This window comes from Harmonia axyridis, chromosome 3 (assembly GCF_914767665.1).
Source record: "Harmonia axyridis chromosome 3, icHarAxyr1.1, whole genome shotgun sequence".
Lineage (NCBI taxonomy): Eukaryota > Metazoa > Arthropoda > Insecta > Coleoptera > Coccinellidae > Harmonia > Harmonia axyridis.
The window spans coordinates 7239948-7264048 of NC_059503.1; the positions used below are offsets into that span (position 1 = coordinate 7239948).

The window sequence follows — 24101 nt, forward strand, 5'->3', positions numbered from 1 at the left end:
CTTCAAAACCCAGATAAACGTAATCTAGAATGTATTGTTCTAACGGGTGTTTTTTTAGTAGTATGGGAACATTCGATGGTTGTTGTCTATGGTATCAGTTGAGAATGTCAAACTTTCACTGACATTTGACATTTCTGTTCAGTAAGGAACACTCATTCTGTTTGCGAAGTTCTTAAAGTACTTTGTCCATTTCACGGCCCGCATAACTAATTTTACGATTCAAAATCATTAACAAGACAAATAAATTTTCCTACATAAAAGAATATTGCTGCTGTAGCTCGATGTGTTAAAGAAAACGTCGAAATATCGATACGTCGCCGTTCTCAACTTGTTGGCCATGTTGCGGTTTAAACGCTGGTGGTATCATCGGTCCTTATTTCTTTTGAAATGAGGAGCTGCGGTTACGGTGAATGTTGATTTTTTGTTTCTTTAACCTTTGTTACGAGACAACCTGTGCAAGGGTAAGGGCTAGTTTGGAAAGTCAATGCTGTCGAATAATCGTTAAGTGCGATGTCAAAAAAGCGTTCATAAATTACCGATGGTTCAGCGTACGATTGAAACCATCGAGTTCTTAAACATTTCTAAAATCCAGCGCTGCATCATTTGAGGTCTCATCTGAGTCCATTGATTGCAGCGTAATGAAAAGCCGATGTTTGTGCTGATATGATAGAGACCACGGTCCACGACTCCGAACACCCGATATTTAAATGGAACGCAACCTAAAAAATTCGATTGAAATTTACTCTATGAACTTCAGTTACACTCTGTGGTTGAAGTTTAAATTTTGGAGGGATTATTTTAAGGTTAAATATAAGTTGATCGAGAAAAGATTTTCTTATTAGAATTGATCTTTGTCAATAAATAAATATTAAACAATGACAACTACAGAGCCAACGAACGCATTGAATTTAGGTGAGGAAATGTTCATGGTATTATTGGACTGACAATTCGTATTGAATACAAATTCACTAATCAAAAAGATGTTTTGTTTAGGTCATGTATTTTGATGTCGAATAAAGTTGAATTTCATTCTCCAGCATCTATTTTTATTACCTTTATAACTTGCTTCTTTTTCAGATTTGTCACAACAATTGAGTTTCATAAGGTTCTTCAATAACTTGCCAGAGGTGAGTTTTATTTCATTTTGATTATAAGGTATTAGATCAAGATATTTAAATCCATTTGAATTCTAGAAATTTTATTTGAATAAATTAAAAATACAGTCATTTGAGATAATAATACAGAACACAAATATTGTGGTTCGATGAAATAAATTCTTCCATAGACCATATAGATATTTGATCCAATTACGATAAATACTAATTATTAAAAATTATTCAGTAACCCCCAATTCCATAATGCCTTACAGTTTTTGTATTTGAGTGGATGTTTCTAGTTGGATATCCGAATGGATTGAAACTTTCTGTTGACTCAACATCTGGAAAACCATGTTCCATATTGATTTGTCTGTGTGGGCTCATATCCTGGTCATTTGAGCTGAAATCAACTAATTCACCGTTGACATAATGAGCAGTATTCCGGATTGTATGCCTAGAAAAATCAGACTGCTGATTACTTAAGTAATTTTGTCCAAATTCATTGCTTGAAAACCCATTAGAAAAGGAATTTAATTCTTCTGGTCCTAATTCATGTTTTCTCTCTATTACTTCACCATCGGGTGTGAGTACCTGAACTTTCTCTGATGCACTTACTGGTTTTCCATTCACAAAGTGCACAACTTTTCTAGTTACCTTACCAGAAAATTCAGATTGTGCATTTTCAGGAAAACTTGTTCCATAAATATTTGTGCCAAAATGTGATCGAGGATTTTCAACAGAATTTTTATCATCTGTAAACCATTGAGATTGTCCTGAAAATGATGAAGGATTTCCTGTTAGATGATAGGTTCTTCCTACTGTATTCCTAGAATAACCTGTTGATCGAGAGTCCAAGTTATATGTACTTGGCAAATAACTACCAACTTCTCCACCATAAATGTTTGTTGAAGGAATATTTTCAAGAGGTGACTCTCCCCTGAGTTCAACAACTTCTCCGTCAGGTTTAATGATTTGGGAACTTTCTTGTGTGTCCACAGCTTTTCCATTGATGAAGACAGTTTTCTTTATTGTCCTTTTGCCGTACAAACCCTGTTCCGAAGCATGAGCTTCTTGAACTTTCTGTTTTAAAAGATCCATCAAGGCATCTTGTTGTTTCAAGGCATTTTGATATGAGTCTACTTGAACTTGACTACCGGATGAAGGGTAATATCCAGAGTGACCATTGGTGAAAGGCCTTTGATTAGATTCATGTCTGTAAGAGCCAGTACTGTGTAATTCGGTGGGATAAGGCTCTCTGTGGCTTACTCGAGTGGGATGAGATTCAATATTGCTTACTTGGGTGGGATAAAGTTCTCTATGACTTACTTGGGTGGGATAAGGTTCACTATGACTTACTTGGGTGGGATAAGATTCACTATGGCTTACTTGGGTGGGATAAGGTTCACTATGGCTTACTTGGGTGGGATAAGGTTTAATATGGCTTACTTGGGTGGGATAAGTTGCACTATGGCTTTCTTGGGTGATCACATTATGTCTTGTACTGGAATATTGAGACTGCTGCCTGAATGTTCTTGTAGAATCTCTAGATGGTTGAAAACTATTAGTTATTTCTATTTTCGGAGTGACGTTTTGCTGAACTGCTTCTTTCTGAGGAATAGAAGACAACTCAGATTTTTGGGTTACTCCAAGACTTGGAAAGTGGGGATTTTGTTCCAGCTTTCTTACTCGTGTAGATTCTAATGGAGCGAAATTCTCCAATTGTTGTCCCTCTTGGTCAGCATATATATGAGTTTGAGGCCGTGTTAACTGTTGGTTTTGATCTCCTCTCACTAACTTTTGCTCAGGTTCCTCTAATTTTTGTACTGGTTCTTCAGATTTTTGAACTGCCAGATGCTCTTCTTGCTGAGGTAAACAATTGGGTTGAACAGTAGTTTCCAATTTCTGATCAACTTCTGTTAATAGTGTTGGTCTAACTTGTTTTAGAGTGGGAGCATTTGTTATCACTATTTGTCGTTTGCATTCGCTCACTGGATGTTCTTGTTGTGTTAAGTCATCTTTTACTTGTTTTTGTACTTGCTGGTCGGTATGTTGCGATGTAGGAAGTAATACCAATTGAGAGCCAGTGTCTGGTTTTGTTCTTGTACTTCTGGATAGTTCCAAAGTTCGATCCATATTTTCCTGATTTTGTAGCTGTTGATCAGAATCTGTAAGTTGCTCAGGGTGGTTTTCTTCGATCTGCTGTGTTTCTATCTGTTGTTGATCATCTCCAATTTCGGTTTGTCGCTGAGGTTTCTGAATTAGTTCTGAAGCAGTCAGTTTCTGATCTGGAGATTGTTCAATTATTTCCGCATTTGATTGTTGTTGCTCATAGCCCCCATTTTTTGGATTTGGTGAACCAATAGGTTCGAGTTGTTGCTTTAATTCATTGGGTCCTTGCACTATTTGTGATTTTGGATTATGTACTAATTCAAGTTGTTGTGTTGGAATTTCTTGTTGTTGTACTTGAACTAACTTTGGTTTTTGAATATCTACTATTTCCAACTGCTGTGTAGAATCTTGATTGTCTCTAGTTTGTTGTTGTTGAAGAGTAGGAAATCTTAGTTTTGGAAGTACTACTAAGTTTTGGTCCTCTACTTGTTGTCCTGAAGATTGAGGCTCCAATCTCAACTGCGCCGCAGGTAGGTTGTCATGTTTTGGTTGTTCTGAAGATTGTTCATTTATGTTTGTATTTGTTAGTTGTTGTTCATAATCTCTATTGTTGTGTTGTTCATTCGTTAGTTGTTGTTCATAATCTTTATTGTTTGGTTGTTCATTTATGTTTGTATTTGTTAGTTGTTGTTCATAATCTCTGCTGTTGGGTTGTTCATTCGTGAGTTGTTGTTCATAATCTCTATTGTTCGGTTGTTCATTCATGTTTGAATTTGTAAGTTGTTGTTCATAATCTCTATTGTTGGGTTTTCTCAAACCGCTTGGTTCAAGTTGTTGATTTAAATCATCAGGTTCCTGCACCTGTTGATCTGATGTTTGGGCATTCGGCTTACTTCCTAATTCGAGTTGTTGTGTCGGTATTTCTTCAGTTTGTTGTACTCGAACTGACTCCGCTCTTTGAATACCATCTACTTCTAATTGCTGTGTAGAATCTTGGTTGTCTCCAGTTTGTTGCTCTTGGAAAGTAGGAGTACTTTGTTTTGGTTCATGCAGGTTTTGATCCTCTACTTGCTGCCCTGAAAATTGGGGCTCCAATCTCAACTGCCCCTCAAGTACTTGCTCCTTATTTTTCGGTTGGTTCAAGTTTCCTATCATGTTCTCACTTTCCAATTGTTGACCTTCAGGTTGTTGTTCTTCTCTCAATTGACCTTGATCCTCTTGATTAGGACTTCGCAGATTTCCCATTGTTTCTTGTTCAGATTGTTGTTCCTGGCCTAAAGTCAACTGACTTTCTTGCTCTTGACCAAGGTGTCGTGGTTTTTCTAAATGCCCTATTGAGTTTTGATCTTCTAAATGTTGTCCCGAACTCAACTGTCCCTCAAATTCTTGCTCTTGTTTGTGTGAATGGCTTAGTGTGTACTGATTCAGCATGTGATGGGGACAAGGTGTCTCAGTTTCTAGCTGTTGGTTTGAATCATTTTGATCTTCAAAGTGTCCACTTGAATCGGGCCTTCTTCTCAGATGATTGTGATACCCTTGAAAGGGTTCAGTGTCTTCTGTTTGTTGTTGCGTTAATTCATTCTGGTTGGTGTATTTAATCGGTTCTTGTTCCAATTGTTGCAAGTTATCTTCAGATTGCTCAGTTTGCTGCTGATCTTGACCATGGTTGAAAGTTCCTACATTGTCTGGTTGGATTTGTGAATTATCTTCTCCCGTGAACTGGAAGTGTCTACTGTAAGACGATTGATGCTGAGACTGCATGCCACGATGTGTCCCGTAACTTAGTTCAGCAGGTGTACCGAAGTATCTCGGACTGGAGAAATATTTTCTTACACTTTTAACTCCATGCCTAGGCCTTCCTTCACCGAATTTGTGAAGATAGGTATCTCTTTTGCGTCTACACCCATGCAAGCATGTGGATGGGTAACTGCTGTATGCTTGGTGCATGCCATAGTTGGCGTTGGCAGAAGATGAGCTGGAAGCACTGTAGGAGGCGCTTGCGCTGTAACGATGTTGATTCTGCAGCCCTTGACGCAGTTGTGACATCAATTGATTCTGAAGTTGATTCTTCATTGATTCAAAGTCTGCGTTACCACCACTTGTTCCGGACATGTAACCATAACTGCTGCTTGAACTAGAAGACGCCTGAGCTCTGTAATTGCTGAGTTGTTCCGTAAGGTTCCTTTGTAACTCTCTACTCAGCTCGTCCAAGGAGGTTTGATATGCTTGAGGGTTGTAAGATGCCGAAGTAGAATATGAAGACGATTGACTGTACTTGCGTGTGTTCAACGCGTTTTGTAATTGCTGAGATAGTTGCTTCTGCAGATCGGAGTAGTCGTACATTTGATTGCCTGAAGTGTAGTATACCGGTCTGTGAGTCACCACGTATACGTTGGAACTCTCCCTGTATTGCGATTGGCGTCTTTGGTACTGGTCTCTGTAAGTATTCACCGTTTGGTTCAACTTGCGCAGCAGATTCTCCTGCACCTGCTTCTTCAGGTTTTCATAGTCTCGCGAGTTGTAGTTGTATTGGGTGCTTATGTCACCGTTAGTCGATATGGTGTAGTAATAATCGTTCTTCAATATTTGCTGGCCGTAGTTCCTACGTATTTGATCGTCCATGTTGTAGGTTAGGTTCCTGATGATTTCGTCTCTGATGCGATTGACCTCGTTGTCGAAATCTGTCACGGTGTAGTAGGACTGTGAGTCGGTTTGTAGGTAGGTCGAGTAGAGGTTCTGCAAGGCGGTGTCCAGGTGAGAATTGACCTCGCTCTGGGTCCTGGAAGCGATTTGAGTCAAAGATTCTGGGTTTGGTATTGGAGTGTATCTGATGTTGCTTGGTGTTTCTTGGTAAATGGTTTGGGCTGGGATGTATCTGATAGCACCTGGCGTTGTTAGTATTGGCCTTTCGTAGTATGGTCTCGAGGTAGTAGCTGGATACACTACGACCGGTCTGTATGTGTTGGAAGAGACGTACGTATTAGAAGTTTCTTTGTTGTAGGTGGTGCGGACATTCTGGTGCAATTTGCCGATTAGATCGTTTTCCAAACGACGGGTTAGTGCAGCTAGTTCTTGGTTGGAATAGTTGGGGACTGTTGAAGGTTGCCCTTCGATTATCTGGTATGTGCTTGTACCGTATTGAGTTCTCAGGCTGTCTTGCAGTTGTCGCGTTAAGTTTCTGCGCAGTTCATCTTCAAGAATTCTTATATCTGCGTTCATTTGGTTGTTGCTGACTGAAGTTGTATAGCCTGATGTCTGGTATTGCTTGTATATGGCGTGTTCTAGTTGCCTGGTCATGTCATCTTGAAGTCTCTGCATCATAGCGTTCAAGTTGGCATTGGTTGTGTAGGAACCTATGATAATAATAATATAATTCGTTGATGGATTAGGCAAGAATGATAAGGTCTTTTTAGACTGGGTTCTTGGTCACTTCGGGATGGCAATCCCTTCAAGAATCTTTTTTCCTCGTGTAATAAAATAGTTACATACCTAAGTTGGATTGGGAGCCCCCGTGTTGCATGTAACCATAGGTACTTCCTCCCTGGGTGTAGCCATATTTGCTGCTACTTCCTCCATATCCGTTGTGCAAGGATCCATAGTTGTGAGAGGTTCCAAAGCCTTGGTTGGCACCATAGCCTTGACTGGTACTGTAGCCCCTATTGTAGCCGTTTGAAAGATCTATTACTCTATCAGCGGAGGCGTAACCATCAACGCTTTGCCCTCCGTTCAGACCTCCAAAGAGTCTGTCTGAGCTTGCGTAATTGGCACCGCTGGCTCCTGTATAACCTGTTGTAAAGAAGCAAGTAATCAGTGAAGAAGAAAGTAGTCAAAATCGGATCATGACAGATCGATTGGCGATGTGGTAGTTGGTAAACATGAAGTGAAGCTTCGAATCTTGCACTCTTTGCAAATAGGTTACTCACCAGCTGTTTGATAACCACTAGATCCACTCAGCAGTTTGGGATTTGTATATTCGGAATGTTGGCTTTGAGAATTGACTTTTGGTTTTACCCTTCCTTCTAGGTCCCCGTCTTTGGTGTAGAATCCTTGATCTTCGTTTTTGTGTTGTAATTCGTTGTTTTTGAAAGATGATGATGAGCTTTTGTAGCTGTATTCTTGATGGTAAAATCCGTTTGGTTTAGCCAGGCCTAGGGCAAGAACCCAGGAGAAGAATATGAGCTTCTTCATTATCTGCCTAAAACAGAAGAATTAATAATCTCAGTGGAAAGGTTATTCGATATATAGAATTGGGACCGAAACAGAACCTTGAAGTTTTCCATAAATAGTTTTTAATTTGAAATAAACGATTTATTTATATTTAACCATTGAGGCAGTTTGGAATTTTGTTGGAATGAATTATTTTATTTATCTCTAAACATAATTGATTAATAATTGATTACTTTTCGGTTATTTGATAACAACAATAAAAAACAGACTTTATTATTTCTACGAATTATTTCATTTATTATGTGCTTGCGGTAACCTTTGATGGATTTGACCCAATGTTTTGATATATTTCCTGATAAAATCGTTATTGTGTACTTGATAATAAATATTATTGGTATATGGAGGTGTTATTCAGATTTATTCATTTTATGCTGGTTTTAAATTTATCAAAGTTGATGAAATAATACCACATTCCGTATTTTTCTTTTAGAAAGACCTTTGGAACCAAAGGTCACAGATCAAGATTTTTTTTCTTCTTCAAAAGATACAATTAAAAAAGTTATTAATGTAGAATATTTAAATCAAATGAAGAATATGCCCCTCATCTACCAACTAGAGCCATTTTTTGAAACCGAGAACCAATTTAGTTGAAAAATTCTGTTGCTCTGCAATGTCAAACTTTTGAATACGAAAATACGATCCTGAAATTGAAAGTGCTAAAGTACAATAGATACGCTGAATTCAAGAGGGTTTCATATAAATAATAATGTGTCTGAGTATTTGAAAATTAGATACTACTGATGATGACAAACTAAAACTAGTTTGAAAACTCAAGTATAAGAAATTAAACAAAATTCTGCTAAAAAAAATCAAACAATTGTTGAACGCTATCTAAATTATCAAGTGATGGTTGAAAAAATACTCACCCTCTTATTAATGAACACCTAGGAAGAAGTTCAGTGGAGACAAAAAAACCACAAGATGAGACTTTCGCATTTGAGTATCGATTTTAACGTTATAGATTTATATACTGAAGTTATCTTAATCTTGACCCTAAGATTTATCATTCTTTCTCCATGAAGTTAATTACGTTTGTTCCAATTCGGATTGATGCAAAACCGAGTTTCAAGAATGTCATTGACATCTTCCCAGAAAAGCTTGTTTTATATTTTCCATTTATATCATAGTTATGATTGATCTGTTAGTTTTTCCGTTTTGTATTTTTTTACGTTGATTTACGTTGATTTTCAATTCTGAATTATATACATTCTCATATCTGCCATCAGTATTTTTTTGTATAAATATCTCACGATCCTTTATTTCCCAATCATGATTGTTTTTGTTTACTTTTTATATTGAATTGGAAAATTTCAGATTATGCAAAAAATGAGATTTTATTTGATATTTGATGTTTTGTAGCGTTATTGTGTTGTTTCATGTTTTCTATCCCGATTCTCCTAGCCCTCTGCGACAATTACTCCATTTTCAAAATTAAATAATAGGATAAGGAAAATTTTTTCTTTCTGAATTCCCATAATTTTCTCAATTTTTGTATTTTTTTTTTGTGGAGAATAAACTTTGAGCAACTTGGTTCTTGTTATTTGTTCAAATTAAGGACATGGATATTCCATGAAAATACTGAGAAATGAAAGTGGTTATCTAAAGGGAGTTATCTAAATATTTGTAAATATCTGTTCGATTATTACATGCTAATTGGGTTCTGACTGAAACATTCAATGAACTTGACACAAAAATATATGGAACATGCAATTCTTCGAAAGTACAGTTCATGGCTACGTATGGAATTTTTAAGATAACTTATGTGTTGTTCTGATTTCAAGAAAACTTATACGCATTTCTAATCAATAACACGATATAATTAATAAACAGAAACAATTAGAAATGGGATACCTACAATACTTCTTGTTATTTCATTATATTGGGTTGAACCTAATTTTCAGTAATTTTCTAGAAATCATCGACAACGATAAGATTCTTCAATAGAACCGATTTCTACACAGTTCACGGAAATGATGCTCTGGTTGTATCTCAAATCAACGGAAGCACTGTCAAGTATATGGGAGAAGAACCCAAGTTACGATATGTTACCCTCAGCAAGTCTCAGTTCGAATTGGTACTCAGAGAACTGTTGCTGGTGAGACAGTACAGGGTTGAGGTTTACCTGAAACAGACCCAAGGAAGAAATAATGACTGGCAAGTGGAATACAAGGGTTCTCCAGGCAACCTTTCTCAATTCGAGGAAATCTTGTTTGAGAATGCTGACATAGTCTATTCAAACTCTGTTATGGGTATTAAAATAGTAAAGAATAGAGTAAATATAACAGCAATTTCACAGTCAAATATTTAGTTTGATGCATACTTTTTCAAGGTTCTGGCACTTGGCTGTGTGAATGTAGCCGAGTCCAAGTTCAACGTTTGTGAAATTGTTGACAACGACTGTTTCACCGAACTTGAAGCCTTGATAGCTCAAATCAGTCCGAAAGAATGCATTATACCTGATACAGAAAACAATGATTACACCTCCCTCAAAAATCTGCTAGAACGAAATGGGGTTTTGGTAGCCAGGGTTAAGAAATCAGATTTCAACTCTTCCGAAGTGATGGAAGATCTCAATAGGTATATAGTAACTTTCTACTTCACTGACAATTTATTTAAAATTTTTTCGTGTTACAGACTTCTCTACTTCCAAAAGGGACAAACCAGAAACGCTTTGACCTTTTCTGAAACGCAGTTGAATGAAGCTATGGGATCCCTTCAAGCTCTGATAAAATTCCTGAATTTACCTGGTGACGAAAGAAATTTTAATCAGTACAAATTTGAAACTCTGGACATGTCACGATTTGTGAGACTGGATAATGCTGCGTTGCAAGCTCTGAATGTTTTTCCCCAGGCTGGTACTAGCACTGTAGAAGATTCTGTTTTAGTTCCTAATTCATCGAAATCTTCTAGTTTGATGGGAGTGTTGAATTTTTGTTCTACTAATCAAGGTAATACATAAATATATTTCCTAATACTCTAATAATATTTTCAATCAATAAATATTCTTTCTTTTAAGGAAAAAGGCTTCTATCTCAATGGATCAAACAACCTCTTCGAGACTACAACTTGATAAATGATAGGTTGAACGTTGTAGATTGTTTCATAAAAAATATGGAGACCAGAGTTTCGTTAACCAAGGATTGTCTTCCTCGTCTACCTGACACTTTGTTGCTTGTGAAGAAGCTGTCTTCTAAGAAAGCTAGCTTACAAGATTGCTATAGAATTTACCAAACTATATCTGGAGTTCCCCATTTGTTGAAGAATTTGAGGGAAACGGGAAATAAACATGTGAAATCTATGCTTATAGATCCCATATCCGAAATACTATTTGATCTTCAGAAATATCTTGAGATGATAGAACAAGTGCTTGACTTAGACTTGGTTGACCGTGGGGAATTCTTAGTGAAGCATACATTTGATGATCAACTTAAAGGTAATTTGTATTAATTCCCAATTTTTTCGTGTTTTTTATCTTTAAATTACATCAACAGACTTGTATAGAGAGAAACAGAAATATGAAGAAAAGATGCAAAAACTTTTGAGACGGGCAATCGATGACTTAGGATTGGAAGATGGAAGGGTCAAATTGGAATGCACAGATCAACATGGTTACTTCTTCAGGGTGACATTGAAGGAAGAACATGTTTTGAGAGGAAATAAACAATATAGCATTATAGACGCGATTAAAGGAGGGGTGAGATTCACTAATGATAAATTATCTGAGATAAACGAAGATTATCGAGGTTTGAAAGAAAACTATGAGCAAGTACAAAAAGCTGTAGTCGAACAAATACTTGATATAGCAGGTAATTTTTTTATAGTTTTATACCTGCATTCTCATTTTTACATTGGTTTTTTTGAAATTTTTCAGCTGGATATTCCGAAACTCTACGAAATTTGAACATCTTAATAGCTACAGTAGATGTGTTGACTTCTTTTTCGGTAGCAGCAGTCTCTGCCAAAATACCTTACGTAAGACCAAAGCTCCATGAGACCAATTCAGGTATTCTATCGTTGAAAAAAGTGCGTCATCCATGTCTGGAACATCAAGATCATATATCTTTTATCCCAAATAGTGCGACATTCGACAAGGAAAACAATACTCTTCATATCATTACTGGTCCAAATATGTGTGGTGAGTTTTCAGAAAGAATCCATTGGGACTTTTGTATTAATCCGTTCAAAGGTTTCATTGTTATACACATGTGAAATTTTATTTTCTCATTAATAACAAAATTCATCTCTGATCCAACTGAAATTTGGAAATCAGTTGCAAAATCGCAAAACAAATATTATGCAAAATTTTGTGATAATCATTCCATTGAGCAATTATTTCTATTGAAATTTTATATTTTGAAATCTATTCCTCATCTATTGAATGAATAAATAATTAAATATCCTTTAGGGATTTTTGCAAAGAAAATGTCGCTTGGCAGAACTGTTTTCTGTATCACAAATTTGACAGATAATAGATAAATCCCTGACAGAGTTCTGAGTACCAACCTATAATAATGAAATATAACTATGAATTTGAACAACTGGACAAAAGCTCCTAATTTCACTTCGGTACTTTTGTCATTTTTTTTATCATGATTTCAATTCAATTTCTTTTCAGGTAAAAGCACCTTCATCAGAAGTGTGGGGGTATGTGTGTTGATGGCCCATATTGGGTGCTATGTGCCTTGTGAGAGTGCAGAAATTAGCGTAGTTGATAGTATTCTTGCTAGAGTGGGGGCTGATGATTGTCAGTTGAAGGGGCTATCTACGTTTATGTTAGAAATGATTGAAACTTCGACTATTGTGAAAGTGAGTTTTTATTATTTCAATATAACGTACCATTGATTAATTTTCTTCTTTTCAGACAGCTACATCTAATTCATTAGTAATAATAGACGAATTGGGAAGAGGAACATCAACATACGATGGTTGTGGAATCGCTTCAGCCATTGTTGAGTATGTTTGATTTAAGACTCTTTTTTTTTGTGTATTATTAAAATGATATTTTAGGTATCTAGCCAATGAAGTGAAGTGCTTTTCCCTCTTTGCTACGCATTTCCACGAAATAATCAGTTTGGCGGAAAAGTTTTCGAATGTAACAAATTGGCATGTGACTGCTGCAACAACTAATAATACCATTACGCCATTATATCAAGTTAGGCAAGGACCTTGCGATAAAAGTTATGGAATTCACTGCGCTCGCATGGTCGGGTTCCCTGAAGATGTCTTGCAGGTAAGAAACTATGTTCTGCCAAGTTTATGTGGAAAAACAATTAAATCTGATTCCATCTTAGTGGGCTGAAGAATATCAAAAAGAACTTGAACATTTCGAAGGAACGAAATTGATAGCAGATTATGAGGATTCCCTAAAACGAGAAGTAATAGAGGTATGTAGTTTTTAACTTATATTCTTGGATCTTCTAATTGGTAGTTACATGATTCTTGATTATGGGTTCCTTGGTATTATTCAATATTTATCATAAAAATATTTCAATCGCAAAAAAGGTGCATTAGAGAATTATTTAAATAAAAATGTGTAAAAAATTGTGGTTGAATATTAAATAAAGTATCATGAAACGGTGGTCATGAAACTGATGCTATAGTGGCCTTTCTTCTTGGATTTAAAGGAGATTGTGTATACTTTAGTGGCTTTCCGCATCATTTCCTAGGGCGCTCACATCAAACTTCTCTTTCGTTATATAGTGCCGCTTACAAGAAGAAAAAGGTAGTATTGTCTTAGACAAAATCCCTATTTTTGGATTTCAGATTCAGGTGTCGCGAATTCGGGATTGCTGTAACTTCTCTTTACTTCTGTAGGTGGCGCTATAAAATGAAATTACCATATTTACATGGCAACAAAAGCTTACAGCAACCCTATACTTTTGTAGATGGCGCTATAAATAATATGAAATGGTTACATTTCCATGGAAACGACAGCGACATATGATGCGAGTGCCATAAGAAATATTTTCTTCATACCAAAGAAGGCTTATTTCTACAAAAATTTCTACTTTTATCATAACCTTTGTCAGCATGAGTGGATATACCAGTATTTCTAAACACTTCATATTTGACTAAGTCATCATCGTATATAATCCAATATCATATAAACATTCACTTCTATCTTTCTCTATTTTTCGCGGATTCTATCTTTGTATTGATTAAATATATTTTTTCAGAGTGGAGATAAAATAATTCAGCAAACTCTGAAAGACGTTGTTGCTCTATCTGTAAACAGTTTGTCGGATGAGAATTTATGTCAGAGATTGAAGAATATCAAAGAAGAGATTCTTAAAGAAGATAATAAGTTTTTGAAAGGATTATTATGCGAATAGGACTTATCGTTGAGTTTTAATATATTTGTTTCAGTATTGTTATTATGTTTTCTTTTTTAATAAACATTTTTATAAAACGAAGGAATTTCATTAGCATTTACACTTATTGTAACCAAAAATATTGAAAAATAATCATTCAAAAATACTCAATATTTATTATAAGAATATTTGTATCGTGAAAAAGGTGCAGTTTGACAAAATCATTTATTTATTATTTGGACATCAGTAGGATGAGTTTTCGAATAGAAATAGATAAGGATAGTAAAAATTATTACTTGGAATTGTAAACCCAAGTAAATATATACTCTGGGAACTAGAAGACAATTTATAGGGCTATTTATCAAGGTGTTTAACATCATGGAGACAATGCAGTATATAATATATCCTATATTTGTTTAATTTCTAAAAAAAATTATTATCTGATGAATCACTTTTATAATGGGTAAAACACAATAATGAACTGAACTGCGCGGAATTGGTGAATATATACATAACACGTTAATTCCTGACAAAATTATCATATAAAAACAGAGGACAAAAATACATTTCATCAATTTCAGATAAGTGCTATCTCTAGAATTATGTTGTGGTCTCTGTAGAAGAATATTCGGAATTTCCATTGCCCGTTAGCCATTTAATATAAATATATGAGGTTGTTAACAAGAATTATTGATTTCGCCATTAATTAGTCAGTCGATCACATGGTGCCCGCTATTTAACCTTACTCTTGCGCAATTTTTGAAATAAAGTGAACCTTACTTTTCAAGTTGAGAATGCCGATTTCTGGTCAGATAAAATCATCAATAAATAGTGAGATAAATACTGACAATTATGATCCATGCTCTGATCTATTTGATAATAACCTGAAAAGTGCCGAATACGGTGTTTTAATTTTAAATTCTCCGACAAAATTAACTAACGACAACCTATGGAATATATGGAATCACGGTAAGCTAAGACCTGAGATGTTAGAAACGTAATTGGAAAAAACCTTAATTAATCAACATTTTTTCGAAAATACGAATTTTCTTGAATAATATTGCAGGAAAAATACGAGTACTAGTGGATGGTGGTTCAGAATCTTGGGTATTTAGCAGAAAAGATAAAGAGTTAGCACTACCTCATCTGGTAACAGGTGATTTTGATTCAATATCACCGGAAACATTGCAAGCTTTCAAGCAGAATGAAGAAATAAAAGTCGTAAACACACCTGACCAAAATTACACTGATTTCACCAAAGCATTGAAGGAACTCAACAATTACAAAATGAAAAATGAGATTAGGGTAAGCAATTCTAATTTTTTCACATATAAATAAAAAACTTAGTTTGATGCTTTTCATTAGTTGGAGAATATTTATGTTATGACGGAGATGATAGAAGGAAGAATCGATCAAGTTATGGCAAATATCAACACTTTATTCATGGCACAAAAATTGTTTCCTGGTATGAGGATATTCAGGTTATCTTCTGACTCCATATCTTGGTTACTCACACCAGGAACCTATTCAATAAGTATACCAGAAATACTTAGAGTTAATCAGGACTGGTGTAGTCTTGTACCGGTTGGAGCACCTGCAGTTTTAACAACTTCTGGACTTAAATGGAATCTCAGTGAGTATTTTATTATTATTTTCTTATCTAAGCCCTATATTGTATCACTTTATACATCAACAGATAACCACAAGTGCTTTTTTGGTGAAATGGTGAGCACTTCTAATACATACGATGGATCTCCAAAAGTTAAAATCCAGACAGATTCACCAATATTATGGTCTATGTGCACAATCGGATTGAAATGTAGGGTAGAGTGAATAGAAGCCAGAAAGTTATGTTCCTTATTTTTCAAGTATATTTTTACAAGTAGGTACTTATGTTTTTTACCCATTTTTTTGATTGTTGACTCTTTAGTAGTTGTTAATTATGTATAGGGAATAAACAGTATTACTTGGTTGAATATATTGTTTTTGATTAATTTGTTTGTAGTTTTATTTCTAATACCAACTTTGCAGATGTAAATCTCAATTGGGAGTTTTCAGTTTGAGAAATTTTCTTTCTTAGGAAATATATGTTGTTTGTTCCCCCTAAAATTTAAGAAAAAGATTTAATTACAATTTTCCACTTCAATGACTTGATAAATCTTATTGATTCATTTAAGTTCAGCTATAAGCTAAACATCAATAAGATAAATATAGGTGTACCTCAAGGTCCTGTTACTGGGCTTTATGACTTTATTATGAAGGCACTCCACCAGTAATAGTGTGGTATGCATTATGTGAAATAATCTACTGATTCTTTCCACAATGCTCTATTTTGGTATTTATTTTCAGGTGTGTTTTGCTATTTTATACAACTGATGAGATATTGAAAAAGAAACTGTTTCAAAAAAGTTTGCATTGCAAATGAAATTTCGTAAGCCGAAGCGCTGAAAGTTTCTGGAAAGAGTCAATACAATTAATTTCCTATGAATTATATAAAATTTCGTGATTCATTGATTACTTTTCCGAGTTATTTTAATTTAATCGATAATAACAATATGGTGGATGCGCTAATAACATTGAAGTTGTAGTTGATAGACTTATACTGAGTTATATATTCATGGAAATTATAATATGAGAGGATACTGTGATGAACTGAATTCTGCCATTCAGTGACCCTCCTCATTTTTCTGACACTAGGTAATTAGTAATTTGAATCCAATCGATATAATAATAACAATATGGTGGATGCGCGAATTATATTATTTATGAAATTATACTATCAGAGGATACTCTGATATACTGAGAGAACCAGTTTTTTTTTGAGAAGTTTATTACAAACTTTCGATTTTCAACATTTCCTTAAGATCTTATTGAATGCTGTAGAGTAATTGAAATTTTCCTCCATGGAAATTGAGCCTGATTTCATCATATCATCAATTAAATTCATCCTTTGGTTCTCCTGAAAAAAAAAATAATGAATGCCTAAAAATGCGACAGAAAAGCCTATTATCACCTTCTCCTTCATCATAAAGAAGTGCAACTTGTTTAACTTCTATATTTTCCTCAATAGGTTCAGACATATCGATTTTTTCGATTACTTCTACAGGATTATTTTCGCAATAACAATACCCATCGTCTTCTTTCAAGTCTTCCTCATCAACCAATGGAACGAAACCAGCTTCGTCGAGAATTTTTTCTCTGTTCAAGATACCAAATATAAAAAATGTGTTTTAACTGGTTTGACTGGGACTTATGGAGTTAAGTGTTGAAATCATATATACAAAACTCTAAGGTTGCAGAAAATTACCCTTTTCCTATTTTGATGAGCTCGGAAGATGTGTATTCGCAAAGACATCCTTCATCTTGTAGTTGACCAGCTAGCACTGCATCGCTTTCTATAGAACAAATGCATTCCTCGCTGGTTGGACGTACAGGTCTGCAAACAATTAAGAGGTCCATTTTAAAAAATTGTCCGACTACTTGTGCAATAGGCCAAATCAAACAAGAATAAAAATTTCTTACTCTATGGCAGGAACGTCTATTGAGTACATATCGCAAAGGCACTCAACTGAGTCGCCAGTTTTGACTTCCTCAACAAGCTTAGTCATCACTTTCCTCTGATAGTAGCCTCTATAAGCACTCTGCAATCCGAGTTCAAAAGATTTAAGGTATCTACTATCTGAACGAAGTCTTCAGGAGACGAACCCAATTATGTCTTTAAATTACTTTTTCCCCAATCTAATATACGTATTGCCTCTCCAAGGCTGTTATTTGGAAGATATTATTTTCAAAAACAGATAGATGAGACTCCAAGACCAAAGCAAAAATAGAAGTTAATGAGCCTTTATAGACGAATCCTATAGACAATTGAATGAAACCTGCCTTGATGAGGGTAGCAGCCCTGTGACATTCTTGGTACGTGGCTCCAGTCTTCCTATACAGGGCGATTGCGCTTCTTGCAGCTACCCTCCAGTCTATCATGCCACTGAGCAGCTCCATTTCTCGTTCACGTCTCTGCAAAAAGCTCCTGAATGCCTTCTGGATGATCATTACAGCACCTTCTGCATCTTCTCTGGAGAGGTCTACTTCTTCCAGTATTTCCGTGACTATCATTTCTGGCTCTTTTGGCCCTATTGAACAGTTGATTAGTAAGTGATAAACGAAGAATGAGGTGAAAATCACTGGTTCTACTTTCTACTAGAAATCATTGGTTTTTGAGCTCTTGTGGGTCTCTGCACTATTGTAAGATTCACGACGAGGATTGTCTCTGAAGTATTTGGGGTTGATACCAAATGCTCATTATCGTAAGGCCGAAGTCCAAGTGTCTTTCAGGCAGAGATACTTGCAGTCGATAGAAGTATGGAAATGAACCTAGTAAGAAACTATCAGAAATGTGCAGTCAGGATGAGCTCAATACTTTGATTGCATCCTGACAGCACATTTCTGATAGTTGACATGATGTAATCTATTCTAAGACGGTATGTGAGTGCAGTAGAAAACTCAAGAGATAAACAAGAATAACAAGGTCTGTTTAGACCCCGGTCACTCGAAAATCAAAGGAAATGAAGAAGCCAGCATACTTGCCAGAAGAGGAGCACAAACTGCTTTTATTAGGCCAGAACCCTTCTGTGGTAGAGGTGAAGGTACCTACAAGAAGGAGTTTCAGGAGGAAGAAAGAATCGAAAGAAAAACACTCTGGCAGTTTCTCCGAAATTGTATCATTGAGAGATCTAAGAAGTATCTGGATCTTATCAGGAATATGCTACACCTAATCGCTGGATTAGGCATTGCCGCCACAGGAAGCACCTCATGAGAATGAGTCTAGCAAAAAACGACGAATGCAGATTCTGTGGGGAGGAGGAAGAAGCTCTGGGTCACCTGGTGACGGAATGCCTCACCCAGGGTCTATAGATTTAGATTTTAGATTTAGATTTTAGATTTAGATTTTAGATTTAGATTTTAGATTTAGATTTTAGATTTAGATTTTAGATTTAGATTTTAGATTTAGATTTTAGATTTAGATTTTAGATTTAGATTTTAGATTTAGATTTTAGATTTAGATTTTAGATTTAGATTTTAGATTTAGATTTTAGATTTAGATTTTAGATTTAGATTTTAGATTTAGATTTTAGATTTAGATTTTAGATTTAGATTTTAGATTTAGATTTTAGATTTAGATTTTAGATTTAGATTTTAGATTTAGATTTTAGATTTAGATTTTAGATTTAGATTTTAGATTTAGATTTTAGATTTAGATTTTAGATTTAGATTTTAGATTTAGATTTTAGATTTAGATTTTAGATTTAGATTTTAGATTTAGATTTTAGATTTAGATTTTAGATTTAGATTTTAGATTTAGATTTTAGATTTAGATTTTAGATTTAGATTTTAGATTTAGATTTTAGATTTAGATTTTAGATTTAGATTTTAGATTTAGATTTTAGATTTAGATTTTAGATTTAGATTTTAGATTTAGATTTTAGATTTAGATTTTAGATTTAGATTTTAGATTTAGATTTTAGATTTAGATTTTAGATTTAGATTTTAGATTTAGATTTTAGATTTAGATTTTAGATTTAGATTTTAGATTTAGATTTTAGATTTAGATTTTAGATTTAGATTTTAGATTTAGATTTAGATTTTAGATTTAGATTTTAGATTTAGATATTAGATTTAGATTTTAGATTTAGATTTTAGATTTAGATTTTAGATTTAGATTTTAGATTTAGATTTTAGATTTAGATTTTAGATTTAGATTTTAGATTTAGATTTTAGATTTAGATTTTAGATTTAGATTTTAGATTTAGATTTTAGATTTAGATTTTAGATTTAGATTTTAGATTTAGATTTTAGATTTAGATTTAGATTTTAGATTTAGATTTAGATTTAGATTTAGATTTTAGATTCAGATTTTAGATTTAGATTTTAGATTTAGATTTAGATTTTAGATTTTAGATTTTAGATTTTAGATTCTAGATTTTGATCTATAGACCTTGTGCCTCACCCTCGCTAGCCAAATCAAAAAATGAACAAGAGACTTGTAGAAGTTAGGAAGTAACCTCCTTGTAGCCATCTCAGATATTGGAGTTGATTAGAATTGGAGGGCGAGCTATATAGTTTGATGACTGAAACACCCCTTGAATCTACCATCTATTCAACATCAAATTCTCATTTGGTATTGTGCCTGAAGTACTATAATAGTTAAAAAATAAATAAGCAAGTGTAATACCACTTTGGAATCCTTATTATATGCTTCAACTTTTGAAGCTACTCGACAAACTCGCCTAGTACATTTTTCTCAGTATGGTCAGTTAAAACTGGCCTAAGCGTTAATTTTGAATCTTTGCTTGGGCAAAAAGACGAAATCTGAGTAATTCATTACATACGTTCATGTCTAGAGGGATGCTTAGCCTCGATGAATTTCTTGAACTTTTTCTGTATAACAACGGCAGCTCTATTGGCTTCACTCCTCTTCAAGCCAGTTTTTAGAAGCAATTCGGCTGTAGTTTCACTGATACGCAGAATATCCACAACAAGTCTGGAAGCAACTGAGGGTGTGATCAAAATTTATTTATAAGCATTTTGGGTGAAATTTACCTCTGGCATTTTCTCTCGTGATCATCAGAGCATCTAAGTAGTCAGCAATGAAGGTGTACAAATCATCAGGTTGACTTCTTAATACCTTGAAAATCGGAGGGCTATCATATTGAACTGCTTGAATGATGATAGTGTTTTACCTCCCTTGATATGTCACTGATTAATTCTCTCAAGCCATCTGGTACCACATAGATGAACTTGGCGTAATGCCTTTGTAGAGTTACATCCATCTTTTAGGCTCTTGAATGATACTTGGCAGTGAAGTGTTACTTCTGTCTCAGTGACAACAGAGTTTGATAGATGGAACATTTGAAATGCATGTGTCATACAGCTCAAAGTATTTTGACAAGAATTTTCAATTTTTTTCAATTTTTTAAGGGTAGGTATGGAAAATTCTGCAAAAATTTTTCGTCAAAAAAAATTTCGGGCGAGTTCTAAATTCGGCTAATTAGGGATTGTTAATTCTATCACAACTCACCGATTTTGCGTACACCTCACAGCTTTGTGGAAATTTGAATTCGAAATTTGGGAGAAAACAGAAAAAATTGAATTTCCATACAAAAATCGTTATATCTTCTTAATTATTTGTCACAGACCCCTCAAATAAAAACTTTTTTCAAACATCGAGTTCTGATTTAAAACATATTGAGGTTTCAAGGGCGTAGCTCACGTCCACGTTGCAGATCTTTACCTAATACCTATAACTTCTGAAATAATGTATCTACTAATCGCCCAACTGCAAGCATTTTCGCGATCTACATAGTGGAATCAATCAATAAAATGGTACAATTACATTCACATGAAGGAACTTTTATTTTTTTCATTTTTCTAAGGGGTATGGAAAATTTTTGGAAAAAAAAAATTTTCAGGCGAGATCAAAATTTGGCTCATCAGAGATCGCCAATTCTGGCACCGTTCACCGATTTTGCGTAGACCCCACAGTTTTGAGGAAATTTGAACTCGAAATTTGGGAAAAAACAGTAAAAATTAAATCTCCATTCAAAAATCGTTATATCTCCTAAAATATTTGTCACAGACCCCTCAAATGAAAACATTTTTTAGGAATCGAGTTTTGATCTAGATCTAGAACATAGTGAGGTTTCAAGTGCGTAGCTTATGCCCAGATGAAGTGTCAGCCTCGAGAATATTATCAATTTTTTAGGTAGTACAAACTACATGTATTCATTATTATCGCCTTATTGTTCTCACAGAACATTTCTTAACCGATCCTTGAAATAACAGTAGGTTCACTAATAACAGCCACATTCTATACATAATAATACATAATTCACAAATGATGAAATTTTTCGAAACATTAAAAACATAAAATATCAGAAGTCAGGGGTGTTTTATGCTCAGGGAAATTTCAGGTAATATGCCAGAGATCGAAATCTTTCAATTATTAGTATGTAGAGATATCTTTTACATAAAAAGAAGTAATGTCTACTGAAACTCAAGGTCATGTTCTATATACCTACGTCAGAAGAAAACTGATACCTACCCACATTTGTATTGTTCCAATAACTGTGATGCAAAAAACGGAGCAAAAGAATATCGACACATATAGAATAAATAAAAAAAATGAATTTTCCGGATTTACGACAAGCCTATTAACATCTACGGGAAAATAAAAATATGACAGCCTCAACGCTCGATTTATATTTAATGCCATTAAAATGAAATACAGAGTAGAATGCGAAATTGGCCGTATCCCACAACAATAAATCTAAACGATTATCATGAATTTTGAGGTTCATATTGCCACTTCATTCTGTCATGGAGAATATTTGAAAACGCAATATACATTCTGCTCAGAAAGTACCGTCAAATGATCATTCAAAAAACCACTCAAAGGGATTCTCGACATTAGTTGTTCGTTGGCACAACTGTGTTCTATACTGGCGCGGATTAGAGAATCATTTGCAATTTCTGGTGAAACAATGAATTTGGATGAATAATATATACACTGTGTCTGTATGGAACAAATTCAGACAGACCATTTTAAGAAACAATCCTAAAACACGTCGATTTTTTATTTCAATTTCCCGTATTTTAAAATAATAATCTAATATACAGGGTGAATTACTTTCAAGTAATGACTTCACCGTCATTTTTTTTAAATGAAACACCCCCATTTTGTCTCAATTTTCCGATTACTCTAGCTGAGTTGATTCCAAAAATGTATCACATGTTGATTTCAATTGGTACAGGGTGGACAAAATACAATAGTTTTGTGTGTGCTCATAAAGTAACGCGTAACATTCTTTATTAGTTAAATTAACAATATTATCAGAAATACTTATTATCTAGCGGCAATTGGTTTGAATGTAACACCCTGTAGTTTGTTACATTTTTAGATTAATAAAAATGTATAAAAATAATTTCTTTCATATTCTGTCTGCTAGACCACAAGTACCAAATATGTTTGGAAACAGATAATTTTTATTAATCTAAAAATGTAACAAACTACAGGGTGTTACATTCAACCCAATTGTCGCTAGACAAAAAGTATTTTTGATAATATGGTTAGTTTAACTAATGAAGAATGTTACGCGTTACTATATGAGCACACAAAAAACTATTGTATTTTTGTCCACCCTGTACCAATTGGAATCAACATGTGATACATTTTTGGAATCAACTCAGTTAGAGTTTTCGGAAAATTGAAACAAAATGGGGGTGTTCCATTAAAAAAAAATGACGGTAACGTCATTACTTGAAAGTAATTCACCCGGTATATTAGATTATTATTTTAAAATACGGTAAATTAAAAATCAAAAATCGACGTGTTTCAGGATTATTTCTTAAAATGGTCTGTTTAGCTAAAATGAATTTATTCCATACTTGACGGACACACTATAAATACATATATACCTATCTATTTCTTCTTGATAGATTCGATCCTTACTCGTGGAAAAATTCATTTCAAATGAAATGATTACACTTCACATAATTTCCATAAAATGATAAAGGGTTTTCCAGTTAGAGGTTTCATTTTGAATAGCCCTCTATCTTTGGCAGCTGTCACTTTTGAAGCTATCATCTTTTGACATTTGACATGTAAAAACTATGCCATCACTAAAAATGGAATAATACACACATCAACAACGCAATGAAATTGTTGAAATTCACTACAAAAATTCCGAAGCGCCTTCTCAGCCGGCAATATTGAAACAGGTGAAAAATTTGAGCTGTTCGAACAAGTTAGTGATGTGAAGAGATGGAATCGAATGCGTCGCTCAAGAACAACTGAGAATATTGCTGATGAAAACTCAGGTTTGTCAAAATCAGAGACTAAAATTGTTCTCCTCCTTAAAAGGACCATTTCATAATATTTATACTTTCCATATTTTATCGGTGTTATGAATTGGAAACTAATGAACATAGAAAACATTGAACACTTTCAAAAATCAAGGTAACCAACAGTATATCATCAGATAATATGATGATACATTCTATGATACTGAACCATAGAATAATAATACCATAGATAATGAACCATAGAATAAAATAAGCATCTGCTTTTTCCTCGGAATGAACATTGACGAATTTAAATTTCGGCCAACGCGAATTCCTCCAACATTACTCAATAAAAATATAGTAATTAGACACTACAATTGATTAGCATTTTTGGATAAGGACCAAATCGCTGTAATTTCCACATTAGCGATAAGAATTTCATCGGACACAAAACCCAAATCGTTATCAAAAGCCGGATATAACAATTTGGCGAGGTAAATAACACTCCTAAAGTCACACC

General features: G+C 34.4%; 4 protein-coding genes across 6 annotated transcripts; 2 read left to right on the forward strand and 2 right to left on the reverse strand.

Annotated features, from left to right (window-relative positions):
- Positions 1–522: 522 nt before the first annotated feature.
- On the forward strand, positions 523–13842 carry LOC123676049 (DNA mismatch repair protein Msh2). Of its 3 annotated transcripts, none has more exons than XM_045611707.1 (13): positions 523–912; positions 1078–1127; positions 9346–9705; positions 9763–10010; positions 10068–10381; positions 10450–10866; positions 10925–11239; positions 11305–11568; positions 12049–12239; positions 12295–12386; positions 12441–12663; positions 12725–12817; positions 13610–13842. In XM_045611707.1, exons 1-13 carry the CDS (start codon positions 876–878, stop codon positions 13763–13765), a joined length of 2760 nt encoding a protein of 919 aa, XP_045467663.1. In that variant the 5' UTR covers positions 523–875; the 3' UTR covers positions 13766–13842. The 3 variants fall into 3 exon arrangements, with proteins under 3 accessions (XP_045467663.1, XP_045467665.1, XP_045467664.1); XM_045611709.1 differs by lacking the exon at positions 13610–13842 and adding an exon at positions 13319–13345 and having other exon boundaries at positions 525–912; XM_045611708.1 differs by lacking the exons at positions 523–912; positions 1078–1127 and adding an exon at positions 9123–9170.
- LOC123676046 lies at positions 1182–8455 on the reverse strand. Its single transcript, XM_045611701.1, has 4 exons — positions 8300–8455; positions 7130–7401; positions 6696–6992; positions 1182–6559 (listed from the first exon to the last, which is right to left on the reverse strand). The coding sequence occupies exons 2-4, from the start codon at positions 7392–7394 to the stop codon at positions 1338–1340; spliced, it is 5784 nt and encodes a 1927-aa protein (XP_045467657.1). The 5' UTR covers positions 7395–7401; positions 8300–8455; the 3' UTR covers positions 1182–1337.
- A 346-nt stretch (positions 13843–14188) lies between the features above and the next one.
- LOC123676056 (thiamin pyrophosphokinase 1-like) lies at positions 14189–15738 on the forward strand. The gene is made up of 4 exons (XM_045611721.1): positions 14189–14713; positions 14811–15049; positions 15110–15377; positions 15441–15738. Exons 1-4 carry the CDS (start codon positions 14539–14541, stop codon positions 15575–15577), a joined length of 819 nt encoding a protein of 272 aa, XP_045467677.1. The 5' UTR covers positions 14189–14538; the 3' UTR covers positions 15578–15738.
- An 825-nt stretch (positions 15739–16563) lies between these two features.
- On the reverse strand, positions 16564–20674 carry LOC123676063. Its single transcript, XM_045611730.1, has 8 exons — positions 20482–20674; positions 20342–20426; positions 20131–20292; positions 17627–17874; positions 17267–17385; positions 17052–17180; positions 16758–16942; positions 16564–16703 (listed from the first exon to the last, which is right to left on the reverse strand). Exons 1-8 carry the CDS (start codon positions 20569–20571, stop codon positions 16678–16680), a joined length of 1044 nt encoding a protein of 347 aa, XP_045467686.1. The 5' UTR covers positions 20572–20674; the 3' UTR covers positions 16564–16677.
- Positions 20675–24101: the final 3427 nt, after the last annotated feature.